We start from the raw sequence: 24,864 nt of genomic DNA, 5'->3' as shown, positions 1-24,864 counted from the left end.
CGTGGTAGTAATCCATGGGAAACAAAATAGCGTGTCTGAGCCCTACATTCACCTCCGCATGAGAACGAGAGAGCTGGACTACAGCGTCTTGGACCATGTGATGTGTCAGAGGGTTTGCGATGGAGGGGACAATGGTGACGGCAGGGCAGGAAAAGCCACAGAAGCGGGTGAGGTTCCGCGTGGCTTCGGGGAACAGTGGCCGGGTGCTGAAGGAGATGTTCAAAGATGAGGGGCCCTCAGATTCCCTGGATTCAGACTGCACCAGCAGCTCTGATGCTGAACGAGCCAGCACCCCTTCTACAAGTGGAGATGTACATGGACACCTGTTTGGATACCTGGGCTCCGAGCTGGACGACAGTGAGAATGAGCCCGATGACCTACTCATGTATGCAGGAGCCACCAAGGACTGGATGTTCACCACCAAGAGGGTCAACATACTCAGCAAAAATGGGACTGTGAGAGGTGTCAAGCACAAAGTCAGCGCAGGTCAGACGCTGTTTGAAAACCTTCCTAATTCCAACAGCGTAAGTACATCTGAATGGGCCTGGGTTAATCTAATTGTTTGAATTATCTTGCTGCATTTTTGCTAGGATGGCTTCTACATGAGTTCCCATCAGTGTCAAGTCTAGTTACAGGAAGCAGCAACATGTGTGACTAGGACAAAAGCTCACAATAGAGGACAAGGTCATAGAACAATGAAAGATTAATGATGCATTTCATTAAGTGTTTCAAGAGAAACCAATCGGGTTAATGAATTCTCAGAACTTCGTTTTCTAGTATTCCTGCACTGCTTGTTATTCTGAGGTAACACCTGGCCCGTGTAATGATGCAAAAGTGACATCATATCTAACAAACTATTCTCTGTAAAGTGGTTAGAGGTGAAGACGTAGCGTGACCAGACTAGACAAAGCTTCTTATCCCTACTAAGAGAGATTATAGTTCTCGTAGGGTGAGTTTTAAATGTGAATCAAGGTAGAACAGCCTGATCACATCCCAAAGCAAAAGTTTACATACACTTTACAACACATAAAACTGTGCAGACTTTGCAATCCAGTCTACAGTTTCACCTTCAGTAGAGGAGAATGAAAACATACCTTTGTGACAAAAAAAAAAGTTAGTGCTGATGAAATTAAATCATTATATTGAGTGTGTTTCTAGTAAGTTGGTTTCCAGGACCTGTGGAAAACTGTAATGTATAGCTTGTTGAAGCATGCACCACATGCACCCGTTCATATGAATGAATATGAATATGTGTCCAAACATTTGACTGGTACTGTATAAATACATCAACGCATCAGAGGAAATATCACTATATGAAAACTCATACATGGTTCAAATAAAAACTACAAAAACACAAATTATGTAACTTTCTTTGTGCTCCCCGTAGATGGATTTATCCCTCGAGTTTGGACGGATGGTGATCTACACCACGAGTTTCCGCGTGGTTAGGACAACGTTTGAGCGCTGCGAGCTGGTTAGAAAGATCTTTCAGAACCACAGAGTGAAGTTCATGGAAAAGAACATCGCCCTGGACATTGAGTACGGGAAGGAGTTGGAGGCGCGCTGCAAGCGTGTGGGCGAACCTCCTTCTTTACCAGTCGTGTTCGTCGATGGACACTACCTTGGGGTCAGTGCTTACTAGTCCTGAATAATAATACCTGAAGTCAGTATATCATACAGCTGCAAAGAGTTCTTTGAAGACAGAGTGTTAAACTTTTTTTGCAGGGTGCTGAGAAGATACTTGCCATGAATGAATCAGGAGAGCTGCAAGATCTTCTCACAAAAATTGAGGTTGGTTCCTCACAGTGTGCTTTAGAAATCACATTGTGCATAATAGATTTGACCGTGAAGTCGACTGCTTAATTTGACCACACTGATCTTAAATTATTTAAATGTTGCATTTTAGATTGGCATGGAAATGTAGCACATGTAATATTAAATCATAAGGTGATCATATTTATAATGAATGACTGTTTTTCCTCTGGTCCAAAGCCACTGGGATAAACACAAACAGATACAAACAGGAGCAGTAAAGTTCTCTCACTAGTTATGCCATAAATAAAACACAAGCAAACTGCACTGTAAAAAATGTATGCACATCATTAAACAACCATTAATAATGGAGGCCATGTTATGGATTCAGCTGCTAACGCATTCTTTCAAACACATCAACACAGAGCAGATGGATTTAAAATACAAACTGAACATGTATGAACCATTTCTGCTCCACTTTTCTCAGGCTCAGATTATAATGCCATGTTTGTAAATGAGAACATTTTATCTGGTAAAATAAAAGTTTAATAATAAAACAATAATAATTTGGAGTTCAACCCCCCTAAACAAGTCTTCACAAGTGAATACAAAGCAGCATAATGACATTTAAGTCATAAATTCCAATCACTGCAGGCTATTAAACAAAAGTACGCAGCTCTGAAAGGTCATGCATGCAAAAATTAGTCCACAACTGACCAATGACATGGCTCGATTGTGTATGTGTATCTGCAGCCATGCACCCAAGCAATTTAGAAAAGAAGTTGTGCTTAAAATAATAGCATGACATTTTGGGAATTATGCTTATTTTCTTTCTAGCAGAGGGTAAGATGGGAAAGTTCGTACCTTTCATGTCTGACCATTAAATATAAAACTACAACCAGAAGAAAATTAGTAAAGCTTTGCATATAAGTGAGTCCCCAGCAAACGTGCCCATGTGGACCCACAGTGGGTAGCTGTGGGTGAACTGTAGATCTGTGTGGGCAGGGCAAGCCCACACTTACACCACGTGGGCCCCAACTGGGTGTGTCCACACAGACCCAACAGCAGTTTTGCTTTTTGAGGCTCCTATTTGGCTTTTCTATTTCTATTCAAGGGTTGGCTGTGGCTCAGGAGGTACTATTAGATAGTAAGCACTTAGCTGTAGAAGGAAGTGCTTGCATGAATGGGTGTGAATGGGTAAATGCAAACTTGTTCTATAAAGCGCTTTGAATGCTCAGCTAGAGTAGAAAAGTGCTACATAAGAACTAGTCCATTTAGCATTCTATTGCAAACTTACTATGGATTACCCACAGAGAATCCAATGTAGGCTAGCCCATGTGGAGCCCATAGTAGTTTTGCTCTTTTGGGCCCCCACGAGGGAATTCTGAGGGTAACTAACTGTGGGCCTTAGCATGCAGCGAGTGTGCTGCAGGCCTATAATGGGCACCACTGTGGGGCCCTCTCTGCTTAGTGTGGGAAGCCCACACTATGGACTGCCTCACTGGGGCCCACAGTGTGGGGCCAAATGGGCCTTACATTTCACACACATTTCCCCCACATCAGCTCACATGGGGCATGTTTCCTGGGTTTACTGGGAACAAAGTTGTTGGGAGAAAAGATAAGAACTTCAGTTTTTTGTGTATTTAATGATAAATAATTGTCTGCCTCCAGTTCTTTATAACATTAATGCAGTCCTGAAGGACAGGTAATTTAGGGTTAGGGTTAGGGTTAATCTATGTAACAGCAGTGTGAGATGTTTTCAAAGTTATTCAAATCCAAGAAGAAGCATATACAAGGCAAACAAGATAAACTAGATAAAGTGTCAGAAGAGGACACAACATTAGAAGAAGGCACTGAAAAGCTCCTCTGAGAGAGATAGGAAGACAACTAATTCTCTCAGTCAGGATACTGTGATCAGCTGTGTCAAAGGCAGCAGAAAGACCCAACAGCACAAAAACCAAATATTCACCTGCATTACTTTGCATTTAAACATTGTCTGAAACTCTAGAAGAACAGCTTCAGTAGAGTGCATCTAATGGTAACCACACTGAAATGTATCTAAAATGCTACATGCAGTTAGAACCTCTGTAAGCTGCTTGGCCATATAAAATAGACGAAAGGCTAGCCTGAGCATCAGTGAAGGTAACAAAAGCCCCTAACTGACATTGCAACATTTCACTAATTAACATGTCTCTTTTAATAAAAGCATAGAAACAGATTGTTTTAGGAAGCCAATTCCACATTCATACATAAACCTTAGGACTCTTTAGATATCTTGGGAATCCTTTATTGATAATTTGAATAAATTGGTTCAACTCAATGTTAATTAGAGCAACATTTAAAAAGTAAAAAGTAAGCAAACTGTGCATAACTCATTTTAAGCTTGGCTTAACTGGCGCAATTGAATTTACAGTATTAATATTGGCATTGGGTCACACACCACTTTGTTGACTTGTCTGTTGTTCTTTTTAACAAGTGGAATTAAAACTCAACAATAAAGTGAAGGAAGTCATTGCACCCTGCAACAAATATTGCAGCACATTATTGCCCTGTAACACCACAAATAGTCATTTCTACAGCTCAGTGTAATGTGTTAATGAGATTTTTTTTAGTGCTGCAGTCAGTACTCATTCTAATTAAGTTAAAAGCTTATATATTAAAGTATTGGTTTTTGTAGGAATGAAGCTACTTTGGTGTTTGTATTTAATATTTAAATAAAACTGTCTATCCATTTTAGAGGGTGCAGCATCCCCAGACGTGCCAGACCTGCGGGGGCTTTGCCTTCATCCCATGCCCGATGTGCCATGGCAGCAAGATGTCTGTGTTTCGCAACTGCTTCACAGATTCCTTCAAAGCCCTCAAGTGTACTTCCTGCAATGAGAACGGCCTACAGCCGTGTGCGAGCTGCAGCCAGTGAGGGTGTTAAGTGCCTGAAACAACATCCCTCCTTCCTTCCTTAGGACCGTACAAAGGGACTGCACTAATACAAAGGCAGTCAAGGTCCATACAGCAGGACTCTTCTTCCAGGGCCATTGTTAACAAACAAAAATTGAATTTGTAATAAAATCTGTGAGTTCATGGATTTCCTGTTGTTATTGTTGATGTGTGTGTGTTAGAGCCTTGTTTTTAGTTGTTCTCACTTTAGATTCTTGCAAAACCCCCATTCAAAGATTTTGTTTACATCCCCAAACAGGTAGTCAATGAGGTCCACCGAGGAGTCATGAACTGGCTTCCCCTCGAGCAAGCCTAAGCTCGTTAGTTAATTAGCGAGGAGGCTCCTTCATTAACAATGCTCTCGTTGCATAATCCCATATCAGACAAAGTCCAGGATAACAGACACTCAGCACTAAGAGAAAGTCAAGGGTTCAATTTGCAGCCAGCAGAAGGCAGCAAACTGGAACGTTGTTCACAGCGAAGCACTGCTCAAACCCAACATAAAAAATTAACACACAGCACTGTGTAAATGCTTCAGGCACGTCAGATGTTTGCATTCATATCTACCCCAAACATAAAGAATTATCTTCAATAATAAGAACAAAGAGTTCTGTAGAGAAGATGCTCTGGCCTACGCAGGATCCCAATCATGAAGTCATTACCCTGAAATTAAACATGATTTTATTTACTGTACTTTGAAGCTAAGTGATAAATTAAATACTAGTAGTGACAACCCAGTTCAATGAAACATGCACAGTACTAGATGTTGAAAAGTATGATGGGCGCGCCCTTAACGAAGACCTCAGCTCCATATTTTTATACTTGGCCTCCCCTCGGGTCTTGCCCTTTACTGGGTCTTGGTGCAGCCCCTCAGTTCATCCTTCTGTTAATTCACCTTTCTTTTGATTGGCTGTCTATGACAAACAAAAGACTACAATAATTAAAGCTTCTGTAGGGATCACTCACACATATGATGACCTCATTATTTAGTGTGCTCTCTCTCTCTCTCTCTCTCTCTCTCTATATATATATATATATATATATATATAGCATATAGCATAATAAGTCAGCTTTAACACTAGAACCACAGAGGATGTCATAGATGTTAAAATAAATCAAGGGAATTAAAAAATTTTTAAATAGTACTTTATAGCTTATGAGCATACAATATGACCCACACAATGACTTATGCAGCAATAGAGTTTGTGCTTCTCACGGAGCTGGGTAGATAATTAGTGGAAAAATCAATATCAGTCTTTAAAAGGTGTCAAAGGGCACCTTTACTGTCCATCTGAAGGTTTTTCCAGATATTTATGGATGATAAATAGCTGGAAATATGAGATCCTTGATCTTTTTTGTAAACATTAACACAGTATTTTATAACATATTTATTAATTTTCCCATTGATTCAGTGCAGATGCCAATCCAGAACCATTTCCATTTAAAAAGAGACCACTGCCTATGCCAAAAAGCTGCCTTCCCAAGATTGCTGGGTTTAGAGACTGTTCAAGGTAGAGGCTATGGGAGCGGCAAGACATTACAGATAAGCTGGTTCTGGTTACCATAATTTTCTGCCCGTGGTAACTACTGCAATTTTCCTCGCATAATTTAAGGTTCTTAAATCTCTCAGAATATAGGCTGGTTTCCAAAAGGCGCCACAGCAGAACTGGCTCCACATGGGCACCATCATGATATCAGCGAAGCAAGATACACAAAATCTAAGCATACATTTTCAGCAAAACCAATTCAGTAAAAGCATTTTAATTACATATTTGTGCAGTACTGTGCAACAAGTCGTGTGCAACTATTTTGTAAAAACCTTAAATCCCTTCAAGTTGTTTACATTAGAAAGTCGAGGTCCTGTTTTGAAAAACTAATATTTTTTTAAACCTTTTTTTTTTTTTTTTTTTACTGTGGATATGATGTTTATTTGGCAGTAAATGAGATGTTTGGATCCTAGACGAAAACAGACTTTGTTGAATGCAGGAGCAGCACAATGACATGTTACTAAATAGCTGCAAAGAAATGTAGATAATTCAACCCAAGGAGCACCGGATGTGCTCAAGTTTTAACAGTCTGAGGAAATGCAGTGCATTTCAGCTTTTAACTACATCAGCACGAAACTAAAAGACAAGTGTCGCCACGAGCCCAGTGGCAGATCACATGCAGTCCTCGCATTTTTTTTTTTTTTTTTGGTTTGTTTTGTTTTAACGGATGATGTCATTAGTTGGCTGCCATCCACGGGGTCAGGGAAACGCAGCGCCCGAGCCGCACAGCTCTCTATGCTGTCATAGCCCTGTACAATGCTGCTTGAACATGATTAGACAAGGCAGCACTGTAAAGAGGCTAAAAGCGTAGAGCAGGAGGATGATGATGATGATTATCCGCCATGAAGACTTTTCGTGCCATCACTCGCTACCTGGATTATTCTAGATGCCCCTGCACCTGTGATTGAAAGATCAACCAAATCGATCATCTAGGATAAATAAATACATACATATTTAAAAAAAAAAAATTAGAAAAACACATTTATGCGCACACAGCAGGCCTGCGTAAAAGCAAATGTATATTGGTGAGGTTTTCTGCATGAGTAATGAGAGATGATTAAACTGCTACGTTTCTGAAGAGTAATGGGGTTTTGGGGGTTTGTAACCACAGGCTTGTGGCGGTGGAGGAGAAGCTTTATGAAAATCTGAGACCCCAACTGTGCAGGTTAAGTGCGCCCCCATCTGTGGGCTGTTGGAGACGAGGGGGGTGGGGAGTGGGGAAACAGGATGCATCGAAAATATCATAAAAAGCAGCTACAGTTTTTAAAAGCCTCTGACAAAATCTATCTTTAAGAGATACCGAAAGCAGCGATGTGGCGTGCAGGAGGCTGCGAGAGGGCTGAAGATGTGTGTGTGCTGATCTCCAGACATGACAAACGCGCCTCAACGAAGGTTTCTTTTCTTTTTAAAAAAAAAATATATAAATCAGCCCGAAGAATCAACGTGCACAAGCGACCCTTTCTGTTTGAGAGGCAGGGGAGACATGGAAGGAAACAGGATGGGCAGTGGCACAACTGACTTGGGAATGGTATGACGAGACATGACACCGATATGCGCGCAACACCCAAGATGTTAAGACAACATTTAATGGTGAAAAAAAAACCTGCAAATGGAGATCGTCCGCACTGTGTCCGCCCTCCAGGTTCGGCGAAAAATTATTTCAGTCGAGTAGTCTAGCGTGGTCCGGCCGTGATGCTGTGCGTAATGTTTTGAATGGTCGGTCAATGCGCAGACTGGTTGGAAATGACTGTTTTTATTGACGTCAGCGTACAGGCTAGTGCCCCCCTCTCTCATCCCCACAACTGCACCATCTAATGGACTTGGGTTTACATTCCAGTCATCCATCTGAGCTTTAAACAGGAAGCAGGCATCCAATTCGGGAAAAAACAAGGCTTTAAAGTGTACTTAGTAAAAAAAAAAAAGAAAAAAAACTTCAGATGTGCATTTTCCAAAACCCGTAAGAGTTATCTGAAATTTTCTTTTGTGCAAGTGTGCAGAAGAAAAAACAAGAAACATCAACATGGCCCTAAAATGTTACTGTGCATATTTCTACAACTGCACAGCATTCAAAACAAAAAGACATTCAAGTAAACGACACAAAAGGAAACCAAAATAATTTAATAAATTATCTCATGTTCATCCCAAGTCCTTCAACAGTGGCAACACCGTTATAAGCCAATGGAAAACAGTTCAGTCACCTTCAAAGAAATACAGATCTGCCCTCTCAGTAAAGATGACATGACTCCAGCCCACCTCCTGAAGCCCGATGACACGTGGGCAGGTTGCGCAGGAACAGCGAACAAAGGATGGAGCAAAAGCACCATCAAAGTCCAGTTTATACAGATTATTCAGCAGATACATTATGTAGGAGTAACTTCACAATTTTAGTACACATGCTGCACAGGGTGACAATGAATGGATTAAACAATGCCTTTAGGCTGTCAGCTGTTGGTGGACCTCAAAAAACAAAAAGAAAATGTAGCTGGTCCATTTGCTGTCATTATGGATCACTTATTTATCCACAGTGGAAAGGGGCATAGACGTTTTCATTCCTCCTGTGCTTTATCTTTGGAATAACACAGTCGATCAGTCACCTGAAAAGACGAGCCTCTAAACCTCAAATCTGGAGAACATCAGAGTTCAGAGTTTAGAGGGAAGTCACTGCCTATATTGGGATTTCTTGACTTGGAAGGATGATCAGTCTCATCATCAGACCTTGTGTAGAGATTGTAACCCATTTACTGGGTATGATAAATACAATGCAGGGTTTCCACCACTGCCCATGAAACACATGCATCTGGGATTTTAAAAAAGACAAAGCACAATAGCACCAACTGTTAGGTTAGCTACTGCATCATATTAGGCTACTGTCTCAGCTGTTCGAAAGAGTTGGGAGATTAAAGTGAAAAATAAAAAGACTGTCTTAGTACAATGCTCAGCTGATATAGGACCACCAGTTACAGCAGGATTATTTATCGCTCTACGTGAACATGTTCAATCTTGATCTGGTGCTCTCCTGCCGATATAGATGATGTGCTTGCTTGTGTGTGTGTCTGCACAGAGAGTGTGTATGTGGATGATCATAATAAACATAGCAAAGCTTTCAAAGAATGAGGTCAGCATACATATAAGTAACCTCTATGTGCCAAAAGCTCAGGCTTCAGTTACTTTTTTAAAAACTTGGCCACGTATGATGTCAGAGAGCGGATACGAAGGGCAGTCAATCAGAAGACTGTTGGCTTAAAGGTAGACAAGATAAAACAGCTCGTTTTAGAGGATGGACTGAGGGGCTGTGGGATAAGTATGTTTATTTTTGAACTATCCTGCAAAGCCAATCTAGTCTAAAAAAAATGTGAAACTAGAAAACATATGGAACTAAAACTTTGCATAACCCTGACTCCTCCAGCACCGACTACCAGGCCTGTCAACCTTTCTGGAGGAAACCCTGCAATTGTAGGTGAGATGACTTGTCATCATAATATCATGGCAGCACAAATTAAAGTTGCAACACCCTGTTTTCTTAAGAGTTACAATCTTTTTTTGCATGTGATGACTCATTAAGTGCTATATATTCACTCTACCTATTAAACAAGTCAAAATCTCTCAATAACACCACTTAATTTTCTATAATAGTAATAAAAACCTATTCATCACAAATTCTGTCTCCATTAGAGAACCCAGCATCGCATCGTCTTCAGTTTTTACATTAAAAGAAAAAAAAAAAAAAAACTAATATTGTCTAGCTTTTAAATAAGTCTGGTTTGAAATTGTAGCTCTTTGGTTTCCTTTGCACTAACGAAGGAAACACTATCACTGTGGCTCAAGAATAACATTAAAGTACAAGTCTAGTAAATGATACTGGTCCTGTTCTTGGGTTTGCTTTAGAAACAGACATTATCTCAACCACATCACGACACTTTTACGGAGGAATGCGAGTTCAAGCAAACAGCCAGACTATGCTGTCGTAGTTTGCGCGTGAATTTCTAGTGAAACTCAAGGAGACTAATGACAGCCGTTAGTCTTCTGCCAGGAACACTCACACTGGAATGTGAAAGTGGATCTCTGGCAGGGTGAACTCACAGCATCGCGAACTGAAGTTCAGGCATGATCGCTGCTCAAATACTGTCCATGCTCATCCTTCTGGACTATTCTACTGTAAGACTTGACAGCTTGTGCAGGTTTGTTGTGTGTTGTGCAGTCAGAAAGGGAGGCAGTTTGCAGAGGCAGGCGTGGCCATCCTTTCACCTTTTTCTTCATGGTACACCAGGATGTTATAGTATCTCCAAGTCTACGTGACGAACTTCTGGGTTACGTTGCTGTGGAGGAACAAAACAGAGTTACATTCAAACTTGGCTCATAATGCTGATAAAAACACATCTGTTATCGCATTATATGGTGAAAACAGAGGTTTGCAGCAAGAGAGATTATGTCAGCCCAGAAGTCTGCATCACCTCGGTTCTCTTAACAAAAAGCTAATGGGATGTTTTTGCAGAGACTATAATCGGAGGAGAACCACGTTCAAGATATTTGTTCAAACTGACACCACTTCTATGATTTTTTATGATTTCATAGTCCTGATGATTCCTCAATGGGCACCACAAGATTTTTTTTTAATGTCAGTCATTTCCAGATTTTAGTACCCTTTCCTGCTACGCACTATAGCAGCATTAGACAAACACCAAACTGGAATAGCAAACAGATTCGTGTTTCAGTACTTTGAGTTCTTTCTCCAGGCGGTCCACCTCAGCTCCCAGGGTGTCAATAATGTTCTCCCCGTGTTTCAGCATGAAGTTCTCCAGGTCCTCGGGGGTTTTCACCTGCTGAATGTCCTGAGGAGACATACACAAACACGTAGTTTTGTTAGTAAAGACACAGGCCAGCAACAGTGACAACCCACCCACTGTCTCATGGAAGTCCTGGCCTGCTATTATTGGCAAATGCTGACATGGGAGGATTGTAAGCTAATGCAGCTCACCTGTGCCTTCAAGGCTATAAAAGCTGGCCTACATAAACTGCTCAGTCTCTCTTTCCCACTGCACCTGGCATCAATCCATTTGTGATGTTTGTTTCTTGGTTAGTTTAGATTTAATAAATTTTCTTTTATTTCAATAAAGACCAGACCTCATGTGTGGTCTCCCAATTTTTGCCTGAACTTTAAGCCTGGCTGTGACAACAGCAAAAAGAGCACAAGGTAATTATTTTGATAATTATCGATAAAAGAAAGTCTCTTTAACAACTTCAGATGCACACACAGAGAACTAAGGTCATCAAGTTTTAGTTTTACCAGTAAATGTCATCAAAATACTTGAAGCAACTGATGTCTTACACAGACATCAGTTGCTTGTCGCTTCATCTTAATCAGACGGCACAGCTCATAGCCTGCACGGACAATGATTCCTGCAGATGATAATTGAGCATTTATACGTAAAAGGAGCAAGAATGTCTAATCCAGTTTCATTTTCAGGTTATTTAGATACTAAAGGTAGCTGTGTACATCTGAAGTCTTTAGAAAAGTATGAATTTCTGTGTGCACATCATAACTAACTGTTTCTTCAACCAGATATCTTGTGTTCACACAGTAAATAACTTGAAGGAACAAATCAGCATCTTTTAAGCAGAAAAAAAGGGGCCAAAAAAAAAAAAAAAAAAAAAAAATCAAGTTCAATCTTGAGACAAAAGATTAAAATCCTAAAACTTTACACAATAACAAGACAATGTGGAGACGACCCAATGTGACCTGCCTTACAGCTTGTTGTAGATACCAGTATGTATATTTTTAAATCATACTGAGTAACGCCGCTCAAGGTCCTGCTTATGATTCATTTAGAATATTTATAGTTAGCAGGGTTTTCCTGACTTAGAAGCAGCCTTCAGCAGTAACTATAAACAGAAGCAGCATAGTTCTGCTGTACAGCAAAGACAATGAGTCTGTGTAAGCTCACTGACAGAAATGTATGCATGTTCCTCTTTGATAAACACAAATGACACTTCAGACTGCTGGAAAACAACTGACAAAAAGGCCCTGGTAGTTAACTGGGGCTGTACAGATTATCTGACTAGTAAGAACAGGATAACTTACGTTGAGGATTTGGTCAATGTCTTGTTTTTCCAGATAAGACCGTGTCACCACACGGCCGTCAAAGTCAACTTCAGCCTTGAAGCGCACTTTACTCAGTCCCATATCAGTGGCCTTCACATCATGGATGGCCCTGCCCACAACAAAATCAAGCATTTAGAAAATGCCCATGGCAGAAACCTAGAAAAACCATGCATCAGGGAACAACTACTGGATACGACAGAGGATTTCTGCTACAATACAAAGTGATTAATATGCAAATATCACAAATAAACATACACTAAAAGGAAATTTTTCATTTGAATTGCTGTTGAATGCATTTTGCATTTTTTTTTTTTAAGCCTGAATCTTGACCATTCGTGGTGGATAGACTGATTTTATTCAAATTAATGATCCGAGTTCTGAGATCATCACGACTGGATTCATGTTTTGCAAAAGAGGAGTTTTGCGTGTGTGTGTGTTCATTTGCTGACCTTACAGCGGGGTCGTTCTCTAGAAACTCTGTGAGCTTCTGCACGCGCTCAGCCTGTATGGAGCGTCCCAGCAGGGCCTCTGTGTTAGTGTAGATGAGGAAGGCTGAGACGGTGCCCAGCAACGTGCCCACGCCGAGAGAGCCCAAACTATCGTAGGTCGGGTTACCTGGGGTCAATCGGCAAACATTCAAGTTATGACTCCAGTAGAAAAGAAGGGGGAAAAAAGATTGAAATATTTAAAGCATTAATGGATAATAAACTGTAACACAGACAGAAGATAACATATTTACCTGTAAGCGAGGTGAGCCCCATGCAACCAGCAGCCAAAATAACTCCCAGTACAGCTGCAGCATCCTCCAGCAGCACCACATTAGTGCTTGGGTCTCGACTTTGCATTACTGCATACATGAAACAATAAAAGACCATATTTATACCTGAATTTTCAGATATATGCAACTAATTAACCCCAGCTAGCTATTTTTCTTATATTTACACTTGCAGCTAGAAGCAGCTCTCGCCTCAGATTTCTTACTTTGTTTCACAATATGCAAATTAATGTGGTCTCAGTGACGCTGTCTGCACACAGAGACACAAAACACCTGGTTTCATTTTACGCCACATCACGCTGATGGTAAGTTTATTCACTCTGCTCAGATCCAAACAAAATATTGAGTTAATTCAGGACATAATGTTTAAAGTTAAAAGTCAAACATGTGGCCACTTACACTTGGAGAAAAACAAAAACAGACATTCGCTATCAAACAGTGAAGCATTTTTTTCATTAGAAAGATATTTCCATGTTAGGAACATAAGAGGCAGCCATAACAGAAGCTGAACGAGCACTTTTATCTCTTTTAGCACAAGATACACTGGAGGATCCTTTATGAAAGGAAAGGCGATAATGCCACCCTATGATTCAACGCAAAGGATTATGATCACTGACAAGTGAAGAAGATCGTGTAAATTAGTCTGTGTAGATTCTCAGTTATCCAGGTCATAGTAGTCTCTGGAGCTTGAAAAAGGCGACTGGACTTCTTTTTGTTTCTTGAAGACGTTTCACCTCTCATCCGAACGGCTTCTTCAGTTCTCAACCAAATGGTGGAGAGACCCAGGTATTTAAACCCCTGTGGGCGTAGTCCCCTGGAGGTGGTTATGACCCTCTATTGATCATGTGCTTGAACACATGTGCCCAGGTGTGAAGGGGGCGTGGGTCATATTTAATCAGTGGTTTCAGTTGAAACCAACTTAGGACTCCGCTCCATTGTTTCCTGTGGCCTATTGAGGTCACTGGAACAAAGGTGTGAATGGGGGTTGAGACGTCTGGGAAGGGAGCTCAGGACAGCACTGTAGAATCCATCATTGTATTTATGTATCACAATGATGGATTCTACAGACAGAAGCATGGATGTGCCATGGGCTCCCCAGTGTCTCCCATTGTAGCCAACCTTTACATGGAGGAAGTGGAAAGTAAAGCTCTTGGTTCTTTCAAAGGGATGGCACCTAGCCACTGGTACAGATATGTAGATGACACCTGGGTCAAAATCAAAACCCAAGAAGTAGAAGCCTTCACTCGTCACATTAACTCAGTGGATAAATACATACGTTTTACCAGGGAGGACACCAGAGATAACAAGTTACCATTCCTGGACTGTGCGGTGCTTATCGAGGAAGATGGAAGCCTCAACATTGAAGTTTACCGGAAGCCCACACACACAGACCAGTATCTCCTCTTTGACTCCCACCACCCTCTGGAACACAAACTTGGGGTGATCAGGACCCTACAACACCGTGCGGAAAGTGTTCCCTCTAAGGCAGAAGGGAAGCATAAGGAACACACACACATTAAGAAAGCCCTCAAAACATGCGGTTACCCCAACTGGGCCTTCATCAAATCAGCTAAGATGCACAGGAATGAAGGCCAAACACAAACTACAGAGAATGGGAAGGACAAGAGGAACAACATTGTCATCCCATATGTGTCAGGCTTGTCAGAGAAACTCAGAAGAATTTTCTCCAAGCATGACATCCCAGTATACTTCAAACCAAGTCACACCCTAAGACAAAAACTGGTTCATCCCAAGGACAAACCCGCCAAACACAAGATCAGCGATGTAGTGTATGCTGTTCAGTGCAGTGAAGAGTGCTCGGACCTCTACATTGGTGAAACCAAACAGCCTCTTCACAAACGAATGGCACAACATAGAAGAGCCACTTCGACAGGACAAGATTCAGCAGTACATCTGCATCTGAAGGAAAAAGGGCACTCTTTTGAGGATGCCAATGTCCACATTTTGGACAGGGAAAACAGATGGTTTGAAAGAGGAGTGAAAGAAGCCATCTATGTCCACTGTGAACAACCATCATTGAACAGAGGAGGTGGATTACGTCACCAACTTTCCCCCGCTTACAGTGCTGTCCTGAGCTCCCTTCCCAGACGTCTCAACCCCCATTCACACCTTTGTTCCAGTGACCTCAATAGGCCACAGGAAACAATGGAGCGGAGTCCTAAGTTGGTTTCAACTGAAACCACTGATTAAGGTGCCGTTTACACGAAGCCGTTTTCACTGGAAACGGTGTCGTTTTGATGCGTTTCAGCCTTTCGTTTACACGATGGCGTTTCAGAAACGATCCGCCTTTACACGAGGACATGTGAAACGATGAAAACGATGTAGTTCCCATGCCAGGCCACAAGTTGGCGTTGGTTTTCTCTTTGCAGTTTGTTTACGCAAGACGCGCATGCGTGGAGTGACACAGTAGGTAGTGCGGCAAATTGTTCATTACTTACAAAACGGCCAATGTGAGAGGTTTTGTGTGGACAGATGATGAGGTTGGATCGCTGCTGCACACAACGCTGAATTACAAAACGGTAAAAACACAGGAAAAGCATAAGAAACACTCGTGAATCCGCGAGTACTGTTTATCAGTTTGCGCGTGCGCGAAAAACTGGCCGTCGCAACCATAGTGCGCATGTGCGAGTCGAGCGTTTTCAAATCACCCCGGTTTCAAGTGTTTACACGAAAACGCAAGCCGGTGCGTTTCTGAAACGCTCCACTCTGGACCCCGTTTCTGAAACACATCGTTTTCACTCTGTTGTCGTGTAAACAGAAGGGCGAAACGCATCAAAACGACACCGTTGTCGTGTAAACGCAAGGCCGAAACGCATCAAAACGACACCGTTTCAAAATGAAAACGGTCTCGTGTAAACGGCACCTAAATATGACCCACGCCCCCTTCACACCTGGGCACATGTGTTCAAGCACATGATCAATAGAGGGTCATAACCACCTCCAGGGGACTACGCCCACAGGGGTTTAAATACCTGGGTCTCTCCACCATTTGGTTGAGAACTGAAGAAGCCGTTCGGATGAGAGGTGAAACGTCTTCAAGAAACAAAAAGAAGTCCAGTCGCCTTTTTCAAGCTCCAGAGACTATCGTGTAAATTACTGCTGTGTTTTCCATAATAAGCCATAAATTGCTAATATGTTGATATTCTTTTAACACTTTAACCCGTTCAATAGTATATTAAACTGAGAAGCTATGAATCATAAGATAATGTAGTAAAACTGTGTCCTTGTGTGACATAAGATTTTTATCCTAATATTTTAATACATAGAGCACTGTTCTAAACCAATATTACAATAATTGTAGTAAAGTTAATATTGTAGTGTAACTCAATTTGCACTTATTTAATCTCATTATTGCCTTATTTTTCTTCAGAGATGTTGAATCTGTATGAGACTTGTTAAACTGGGTAATCTATTTTTTTTCCACCCAGTTATTCATTCATAATAGACATAAAACTCAGATGCTTTTCTTTTCAGTTGGGACATTGTAGAGTCACTACAGCAAACTCATGTCAACATCAACAACTTATAACATTATAAAGGATTCTGGTGTGAGTAACATATGATCATTTTCTATTCAAGCAAAAATAAAGACTACAAAAATACATCAGAGGTCTTTCTTTCTTTTTTTTTTTACTTGGTATTAAGAATGGTGTAAATACAGAAAAATGACTTCAGCTGTACGTACCATATTCATAAAAAGACAGTCCTTGCTGTCGGGCGCTCCTCTTTATCTCATTGATGGCAACCAGTAATGTGGCTGAGAAGGAAAACAGATGTCTGAGAACAAGCTGCAAAGTGACAGTATCTGTTCTGATCTGTTTATTCATTATTATAAACTTACCTCCTTCAGATACCAGAGAGCCCGCCAAAATACAGTAAGCCTGCAACATAGAAACACAACATGTTGGACATATTTGATCTTTTATATGCTCTAAATTACAGACAAGACTCAAAACAGACACTCACCCATAACAAAGACTCGATGGGCTCTGGGTGCAGCAATCCCATGATGCCATGGTACCAAGAGAGGCCCGCTCCCATCATAAAAATGCCCACTCCACTGATGAGGGAGGCAATGTAGCGCATGTTGGAAAAGCCATATCTAAAAAAAAAAACAAAAAAACAACAGTGCTCAATCACAGCCAACATTTGCTCCACTATTCTTATATTAGAGCAATAACAGAGAGACATGGCAACCGCCCCAACCTCAAAGAGCCAATCACAAGCTGAACCAGGAAACATACGAGTCAGCTGTGTTGCTGAACTAAGATATGCGCAGAGTAAAAGCTCACGACAGTTTTAAAATTGTGGTGGTGGGCAGATCTACTCATCATAGTAAAATTTTTTTTTTTTTAACTTACTGTATTAATAATGTGAATTTGTTGTAATGTCATTTAACTTTAAAAATAAATAGTAGATGATAACTTGTAAGGAGAAAAAAAAAACTTATTTTTGGACAAAGACACTGTTTTTAAATGTTTTAATCACTGAAATTAAAGTTATGATTTCTTCTCATTCAATTAGATAGGAGCTTTAAAATACCTGCCCAGAGGCTTGTGGCAACACTTGTTTCTTGAAGGACTTTGCTTCATTATCCTCACTTACTTACTGTGTGCATATTCATGTCCAACAATTAAAATGTATGAGAGAAAAAAAGTGCAAGCGTCTTTTACAAATAATTTTTCCATGCTATGAATTATTTACTGGGAAGTATCAATGCTAATTATGCCTAATGTTTCTATATTTCTATACTTCTGTGGTAGCAGTGTTAATATTGTGCAAGTAAATTTAAGTATCTGGATGCCTACAAAATATAGTTATTGTAGCAACTAACTTTTACACATTACTTTAAGCGTTTAGTGCGATTATTACGTGTCTGGGGAGGACTGAACCTCCTCATCCTCTTTTAAGTAGCATAGGAAGGTGTGACGCTTACGGGTGAACAGCGTCCGGGTTGCGGACTGACTGGCTGATTCCCAGAGCGAGCAGAGCCTGGTTGCACGTGTCGGCCAAAGAGTGGATGGCTTCGGAGAACATGCTAGCTGATCCAGTGTAGACCCAAGCCAGGAGCTTGAAGAAGAAATTCAGCCCATTGCTGAGGATAGAGGATAAATAAATGAAGAGCTCAGAGGGCACAAAGATGTGAAGACTCACATCTCAAACAGAATTTAAAGGTTAACAATTGTTCTCATTAAATTGGTTTACAGATATAGCAGGTTACCTACACTTGACATCTCATTTTTAAAATTAACTACAGTATATACTCAATTTTTTAAAAAATATTGTTTTAATCCAAAATTGTGAGTAAATTGTTCCCATTTTCATTCTGATGCTTCTCACCCACTGCAATAAGCACTACGGAGTCATGCGAGTCTCTCTTTATGCTCACTTTACTTCATGTGACTGCACATGTCCTCTAACACAATCACCCTAACTTAATAAGCCACCAGACTGCATGTGATGCATGCAGTTCCCATGCAATGCCTAATACAAATGAGTACATTTTCCTGGAGTCTTTACTAGTTACTTCTAAGTTTCTTTAGAAGTATCACAGTTAACATGAAGTATATGTTTTTCACTTTTATTCATCCACACCAGATTTTTGTTTTACTGTTTGATTCTTTTTGCATCTTCTGATACTTATCCAGCCTACCATATGTAGTAACCCTGCTGAGAGCAGACCCGTAGCTCCTTTCTTTAATCCAGTACCTCCCACTGTGTGTGCGAGAACTCAGCAAAGCTGCCGAGCGCAAAAAGACTTTGCAGCAAGACCAAACTGAATTCATGAATGAGGGAGACTGGTGAGAAAACTTACATGCAAATAGCAACCATCACCACCTTCCCTGGCCCTTGTAGAAATGTTGTCCTCTGGCCTGACCGTGGCTTTATGAAAGATAAAAAAAAAAAAAATATTAACACTGTGTTTTCAGTGTTATGAAGGTGGCACATCACCATTCCAAGAACTGGGACACAGTGTGCAGAAAAAAAGAGGGTCTATATAGTTGTGTATATTCAGAGATCATATAAACATTTCCCTGATTAACATGAATGAAAGAAGCATTCTACTTCCTCTTTGTATATGATTGTTTCAGTTTCTTTAGTCAGACTTTCTCCTGCATTCTTGCCTTAGAGGTGCAGGCTTCTCTCTTAGATCATTACCACTTTCCCTGCTTCACCTGGAGGTAAATATGATCCATATGCAATCTGCATACTGCATGGCAGTATTTGCTTTTTGTTACCATTTACACTTTTATTCATCCACACCAGATTTTTGGGCTGTTTCATGATTTTTTATCAAGCTAGGCTATTTTTAATATGATTTGCTGAAACAAAGCGGCCTTCATAGCTTTACTCTGTTTCCAAGTAGGGCTCAAATATGCCAGTAGATATTATGAGTATTTTCATTATTTTAGTTCTATAAACTTCATAAATGCACCAAAAACATATTACTGTAAAGTATAAGTATCAGTTAAATATCAAATAATCATAAATTATTATGCCACTGTGTTAAAAATATGTCCAAATATGTTTTATTGCAAACATTTCTCCAAAATGGCTCTTTTGATACTGAAGGCAGTTGAACTCTCTTTTTGGTAAAGCAAGCCATCATGCTGCCAATAGGCAATAGACCAACAGGCTTATGTTTGTGATTGGTCAGATCCTACCAGAACGGCCTCCTTATGTTAATGTACTCAGATGTGTTATTAATGCCACCTGGTGTTATTTTATCCAAGGAACTTGGGCATGGGAAGATCAACATTACCGTTCACATTTACTATTATAATAGTGTAAAGAGCTGTTAGTATTATAAAAAAATGACAGCAATAAATCCAAAGAGCTCACCTTAGTGTTTCCCCAAAAGTCTTTGTATTCTTGCAACAGGCGTTGATTCCGAAAAATATCTAAAAAAGGTCAAAAAGCAAACTCATCAGTTCACAGACCAAAAAAACAACGGAATAATTTGGAGCTTGAAAAAAGTGACTGTTCATGAACAGTTCATGAACTTTCAGATGAAGTCCAATCGCTTTTTTCAAGCTCCAGAGACTACCATGACCTGGATGACTGAGAACCAACACAGACAATAGAATAATTTCACCTAAATGGAACAAAACCATCAATAATGTCATCACAATTTCATCACAGTTTTGCAGATGCTCTGACCCAGTCAACCAGCCATCACAATTTAGCCCTTGTCAAACTCGCTCAGATCCTTATGCTTGCATTTTTTTCTCCTGCTTCTAACACACGAACTTTGTGGACAAAATGCTCACTTGCTCCCTAATATATCCCACCCATTAACAGGTGCCACAATGAAGAGATGATCAGTGTTATCCACTTCACCAGTCAGTGGTCATAATGTTATTCTTGACTGGTGAACTTTGCTGATTAGTGAACATTAAAGGTTCCAGTATACATTTCCACTCTTTGTGCAAAGACCATAACCTGGCTGTGAGTTGTACATCACACCTCAACACCTAACAGGGCATATTAGCTCTAAAATGTTAAGCTAACTTGTTTGTGGTAGGGTGTCCTGACAATGTTTTATGTTTGAGGCTTTGAATGTGAAGAATTGGCATATTTCAGCATTTTTTATCTAATAACAGTAGGTGCATCCAGCATCTGTCAGAGGCTGTAGCTACATGCAGATCAATGAGTGTGTAAATCGGTCTCTCATTAAAATGGAAAAAATGATTCCACAACTCAACAGTTCTTGTGCTGAGATCACAAAATGAAAGAGCTCCATTTTAGGAAATCATATGAACATCAGCAGGTGCCAGTCTACTGTTGTTATTTCAGTATAAAATATTTAGTTCAAAATAATTTAACATACAAACTTTTTTTTGAACACTCACTTAGGGTCATATGGTGAGTAAGAAGTGTGCACTCAGTGTACTGTGGCTACATATTATAAATGCATGTTTTCTCTAAACTAGAGGAAAGTCATCAAATTTGAAAGTGATATCAGTCTTCTCCAGTTGTGCTTTAGAAAGTGGGGGAAGAAAAAAAAAATCCCCAAACTGTTTGATTTTTGGACTGAGACCAAAGAGAAAAAAAGCTAAAAACCTACTCTCTTGGTACTCTCGCTCCACCTCTTTCCTGAGGTTTCTCTCTCTGGCCAGAGCTTCATGGCTTCCCCAGACATCTAGTGCTCTATTGGTGACAGGGAGAAATAAGTGGATCAACAAAAACTAAGAGGAAAAAAACAGTGAAGACTGCGATTAGAGCAGTAATGACTTGGGAGACGATGTACTGTATTTGGACTTAAGGTATAAAGCAGAGGTTTTTAACACTCACTTGGCCTCCACGTCTGAGCGCAGGAAGACAGTGAAAGCCTCTGTGTCATCATGAGGGCTGCGCCTTCTGATCTTCCGCAGTTGTTCCAAATCACTGAACACGTGAGGATAAGGCAGCCTTGCATTAGTTAATCATGGCAGCATGCTTACTTATTAAGCTAAAGAAATTTGTCTGCCAGAATCTAAGTTAGCAATGGACAGACAGATTCCATTCAGTCAGCTAAGGTTTGATGATTTACAATTTGGCGCTCATGCATAAATCGAACAGATTAAATGTAAAACAGCTGTTGAAGAAGAGGAGTTACCTTGGTTTGAGGCAGAACTCATTCATCGCTCTGACTGCAGTGATGAAGTTGTTCTGAGTGTATTTGGCTCCATATTCCCTTTTCTTCAGGACAGCACGAACTACATGTGACCGCAGGAGGAAGTTAAATTCAAGCTACCAGCTACCCACGTTCTCATTTTAAAATGTTTTAACGTGATGGATTCACAAATGTAGTTTGTTACCTTTCACTTGAATTGTCTCAGCTTTAGTCAGTCCCTGAGGTGTTGCACCTAAGAGAGAAAAAATTTTATCTTAAGGACAATTTTTTTTTCCTAAAAATATTCACTTATCACAACTGTTTCCTACTGCGTGTGCTGACGTAAGATGCAATAAATAGAAAAAATATGCAGATTTATAAAGGAAAAAAATTGAATACTCCCGTACACTTCACAATGGTTTACATAAAATCTCCCAACAACAACTTATGGAGCGTATGGAAGTCTTAAAGTTCTTACCTGGTGAATCTGGGGTCACTTGTGTAGCACCAGACACAAGCTTTGCCGTAGTGGGGGCAGCACCTGATGGTGGTTTTGGGGGATCATCTTTACTGGAGTCAGAGGTAGAGTAATACTGGACCTTGCCCAGCCCTAGGGAAGCCACACGGCAGTCTGGGAGGCTGAACCATAAGCTGTGCATCCCTCCACTCTGCCAAACTGTGCAACAAAATCATAACTTTTTACCCAATTTAAACAAACACCATGGCTCAAGAGAAAACAAGGATGACCCTAAGTAGCCGCAGCTCATGTCTACTCTCGATCCCATGAATCTGCTCACCGTGGCACAGCTGCGGGAACCTCGAGAGCCTTTGCGACAGGGACGATCTGTGCTGCATGGAAACTCTGCGGAAGACATGCCACGGTCTGTGGGCGGCCAGGCTGGGGAACATCCTCGCTGGAGCGGGAGTCGGTACTGAAGCGCAGGAACTTTCTGTGCAGAGTCACAAACAGTTCGTCTGACAACTTAACCCACTTCTGACAGATTAAGGCCTCTCAAGTTCAGACAGTATCGCCAAGCAGCTACATTAGCATGGCTACAAACAAGCGTTAAACTGAGAGGGCTGTCAGATAAACCCCGTGCCTGCTGGCTAGCGCCTACCGAGCTACAGCTCCACAAACCCGGCGGTTACACACCAACACAGCTAACCCTGCTAGCTAACACTGCGAGCTAGTAACCCTTAGCTCTCGCAGGTAACAAGTGCCGTATAACAGTTTAATTCACACAGAAACACCTGGCTAGAGCGTACATTTAAAAGAAGTACTCAGAAAAGCCAGTACCTTTCTGTGGTGAGGTTTATTCTGCATAATCTGTATCCATTTTGGGAATCTATGGCCAAACTGGTGATAGGAACGGCACAAACACTCACGTCACCTGTGACGTGAACGTATTTGGCGTCAACAATCTCGCTAGATATCGCGATATTTTACGAACCACTTTTTGGCCCATTTTTTCTCATCGCTAATCAGGAGTTCCTTTGGTAATATCAGACACTTCTAAATCATAAAATGTTTGCTCTAATTTTTGATGCTGCTTGAGGCGTTTCTAAGCTTCAATCAGTTTTTGTTTTAGATGCTCGTCCTCTAGATTCACCTGCTGTAAAAACATGCTTTAGGTGCTGTTAAAAAGTGTTTTCTTATTTATTTATTTTTCACACTTACGTGTTTAAGATCATCAAGAAGATTGCAATAGTAGACAAATATAACCAGAACAGGTTATGACTTCATTAACTAAGGGGGGGAAAAGCTATCCAAACTAACCTCCCCCTCCAAAGCATGATTTAACTGTGATTAACCACATTTTCCATTTTTATCTACACCCATACCTGACTGAATCAAGAAATCACTCAAATAGAACCTGTCTGATGAACTGAAGTAGGCTAAAAGATATCAAAAGCAACACAACAAGCCACGATTTAAAGATGGGAAACAAAGTCACTGGCATCTATCAGTCTGGTAATTGTTACAAAGCCATTTCAGTGGTGAACCTTCCAGAAGTGGCTGGCCTTTATCAGTTTATCATATAATTTACCCCTGTAGGACATAATAAAGTTCACTCTTCTGTATAATCTCTTGATTCTTGCAGGTGAAGATTTCTCCACAATGCAACTGGTTCATATGGTTTGGACTAAAGTTGTATGCCTGACTGTTTCATAAACTCACATGCAGATACATATAGAAATATGATTGACTGTGTTTATTGATTTGAAAATTGGCAATTATGAAGATTGTATTTTATTAATTTTATGTGCTTGGGTCCAATTAGAAGGTCACTCACTCTTATCGCCACACCCTGTGTTTTTAAGGGTGAGGAAACAGGTTGGGGGTGAAAGGTAGAGAGGCAAAAGAGTAGGAAAGAAGAGAGTAAGTGAAAGGTAGAAGGGTAAAAGAGGGTGAAAAGAAAGGGATAGAAAGGAGGAAAGAGATAAAGGAGAGAAAACCCCAATAATCCCCTACGAGAAAGCACTAGACGATAGTGGGAAGGAAAATATCCCCTTTAACAGGAAGAAACCAGGCTCAGGGAGGGGCAGCCATCTGAAGTGACAAAGGAGGGAGACAGGATGAAGAAGGTTAGAGGGGAGAGGATGGGTAGTGGAGGTAGAGGGGAGAAATGCATATCAAGGTGATGGAAGAAGATGGAGAAAATATTCCTCCATATTTATAACTTTTTGAAAAAAATGTTTGAAGTAATTTGATTCAAAACTCAAATGAAATGCTGGACAGTATTAAGAGATCTAGGGTTCTGACTGACAAAAGTAGCAACTATTTTGATGAACTGTGAGATTCAGAAAAGAAGTGCATCAACACAATAACAAATATCTTTCGTACTGAAGTATGCATAGAAAAACAGTGTGTATGAAAATGAAAATGAAAAAGGCTAGTTTGGTTGGCTTTAGTGATTTGAGAACTGCATTAAGAGTGGTGAGAATGACTTTTCTGTTGTGAGAATTGCACCAAAGCGATTGAGAAAAAACTGCAATTTATTGTGTCATTACCCACTGCAATAGCTTACTGTGTGAAGGAAGGCTTAATGAAAAGCAAAACAAAAGTTTAAAAGTAAACGATGAAAAGATAAAATATAAAAGCTTTGATTTCTTCATGTGCGTGATCAGTGCTGGAACA

The 24,864-nt window shown here is 40.5% G+C and overlaps 2 protein-coding genes across 3 annotated transcripts; one reads left to right on the top strand and one right to left on the bottom strand.

Annotated features, from left to right (window-relative positions):
- grxcr1a (glutaredoxin and cysteine rich domain containing 1 a) lies at positions 1-4,941 on the top strand. Its single transcript, XM_030739300.1, has 4 exons — positions 1-524; positions 1,388-1,627; positions 1,726-1,791; positions 4,490-4,941. The coding sequence occupies exons 1-4, from the start codon at positions 120-122 to the stop codon at positions 4,667-4,669; spliced, it is 891 nt and encodes a 296-aa protein (XP_030595160.1). The 5' UTR covers positions 1-119; the 3' UTR covers positions 4,670-4,941.
- A 3,389-nt stretch (positions 4,942-8,330) lies between these two features.
- slc30a9 (solute carrier family 30 member 9) lies at positions 8,331-23,126 on the bottom strand. Of its 2 annotated transcripts, none has more exons than XM_030739361.1 (18): positions 23,023-23,126; positions 22,523-22,675; positions 22,204-22,401; positions 21,931-21,978; positions 21,729-21,828; positions 21,425-21,517; positions 21,198-21,280; positions 19,973-20,031; positions 18,945-19,012; positions 18,066-18,224; positions 17,096-17,231; positions 16,971-17,010; positions 16,815-16,886; positions 13,073-13,180; positions 12,783-12,948; positions 12,313-12,442; positions 10,949-11,062; positions 8,331-10,549 (listed from the first exon to the last, which is right to left on the bottom strand). In XM_030739361.1, the coding sequence occupies exons 2-18, from the start codon at positions 22,632-22,634 to the stop codon at positions 10,505-10,507; spliced, it is 1,731 nt and encodes a 576-aa protein (XP_030595221.1). In that variant the 5' UTR covers positions 22,635-22,675; positions 23,023-23,126; the 3' UTR covers positions 8,331-10,504. The 2 variants fall into 2 exon arrangements, with proteins under 2 accessions (XP_030595221.1, XP_030595222.1); XM_030739362.1 differs by having other exon boundaries at positions 22,523-22,671; positions 23,023-23,101.
- Between the last annotated feature and the right edge of the window lie 1,738 nt (positions 23,127-24,864).

Source organism: Archocentrus centrarchus, chromosome 10, assembly GCF_007364275.1.
Source record: "Archocentrus centrarchus isolate MPI-CPG fArcCen1 chromosome 10, fArcCen1, whole genome shotgun sequence".
Classification (NCBI taxonomy): domain Eukaryota; kingdom Metazoa; phylum Chordata; class Actinopteri; order Cichliformes; family Cichlidae; genus Archocentrus; species Archocentrus centrarchus.
The sequence above is the reverse complement of the archived record's forward strand: the minus strand, read 5'-3'. Positions and strand labels throughout refer to the sequence as shown.

Excerpts from the sequence above, each read along its gene's own strand:
- grxcr1a (XM_030739300.1), top strand. The coding sequence starts at position 120 with ATGGAGGGGACAATGGTGACGGCAGGGCAGGAAAAGCCACAGAAGCGG. Across the intron at positions 525-1,387 it reads ACCTTCCTAATTCCAACAGC|ATGGATTTATCCCTCGAGTT; the intron begins GTAAGTACATCT and ends TGCTCCCCGTAG. Across the intron at positions 1,628-1,725 it reads TCGATGGACACTACCTTGGG|GGTGCTGAGAAGATACTTGC; the intron begins GTCAGTGCTTAC and ends CTTTTTTTGCAG.
- slc30a9 (XM_030739361.1), bottom strand. The coding sequence starts at position 22,634 with ATGTTCCCCAGCCTGGCCGCCCACAGACCGTGGCATGTCTTCCGCAGA. Across the intron at positions 21,829-21,930 it reads TGAGACAATTCAAGTGAAAG|TTCGTGCTGTCCTGAAGAAA; the intron begins GTAACAAACTAC and ends GGTCACATGTAG. Across the intron at positions 17,232-18,065 it reads AACCCGGACGCTGTTCACCC|ATATGGCTTTTCCAACATGC; the intron begins GTAAGCGTCACA and ends TTTTTTTTTTAG.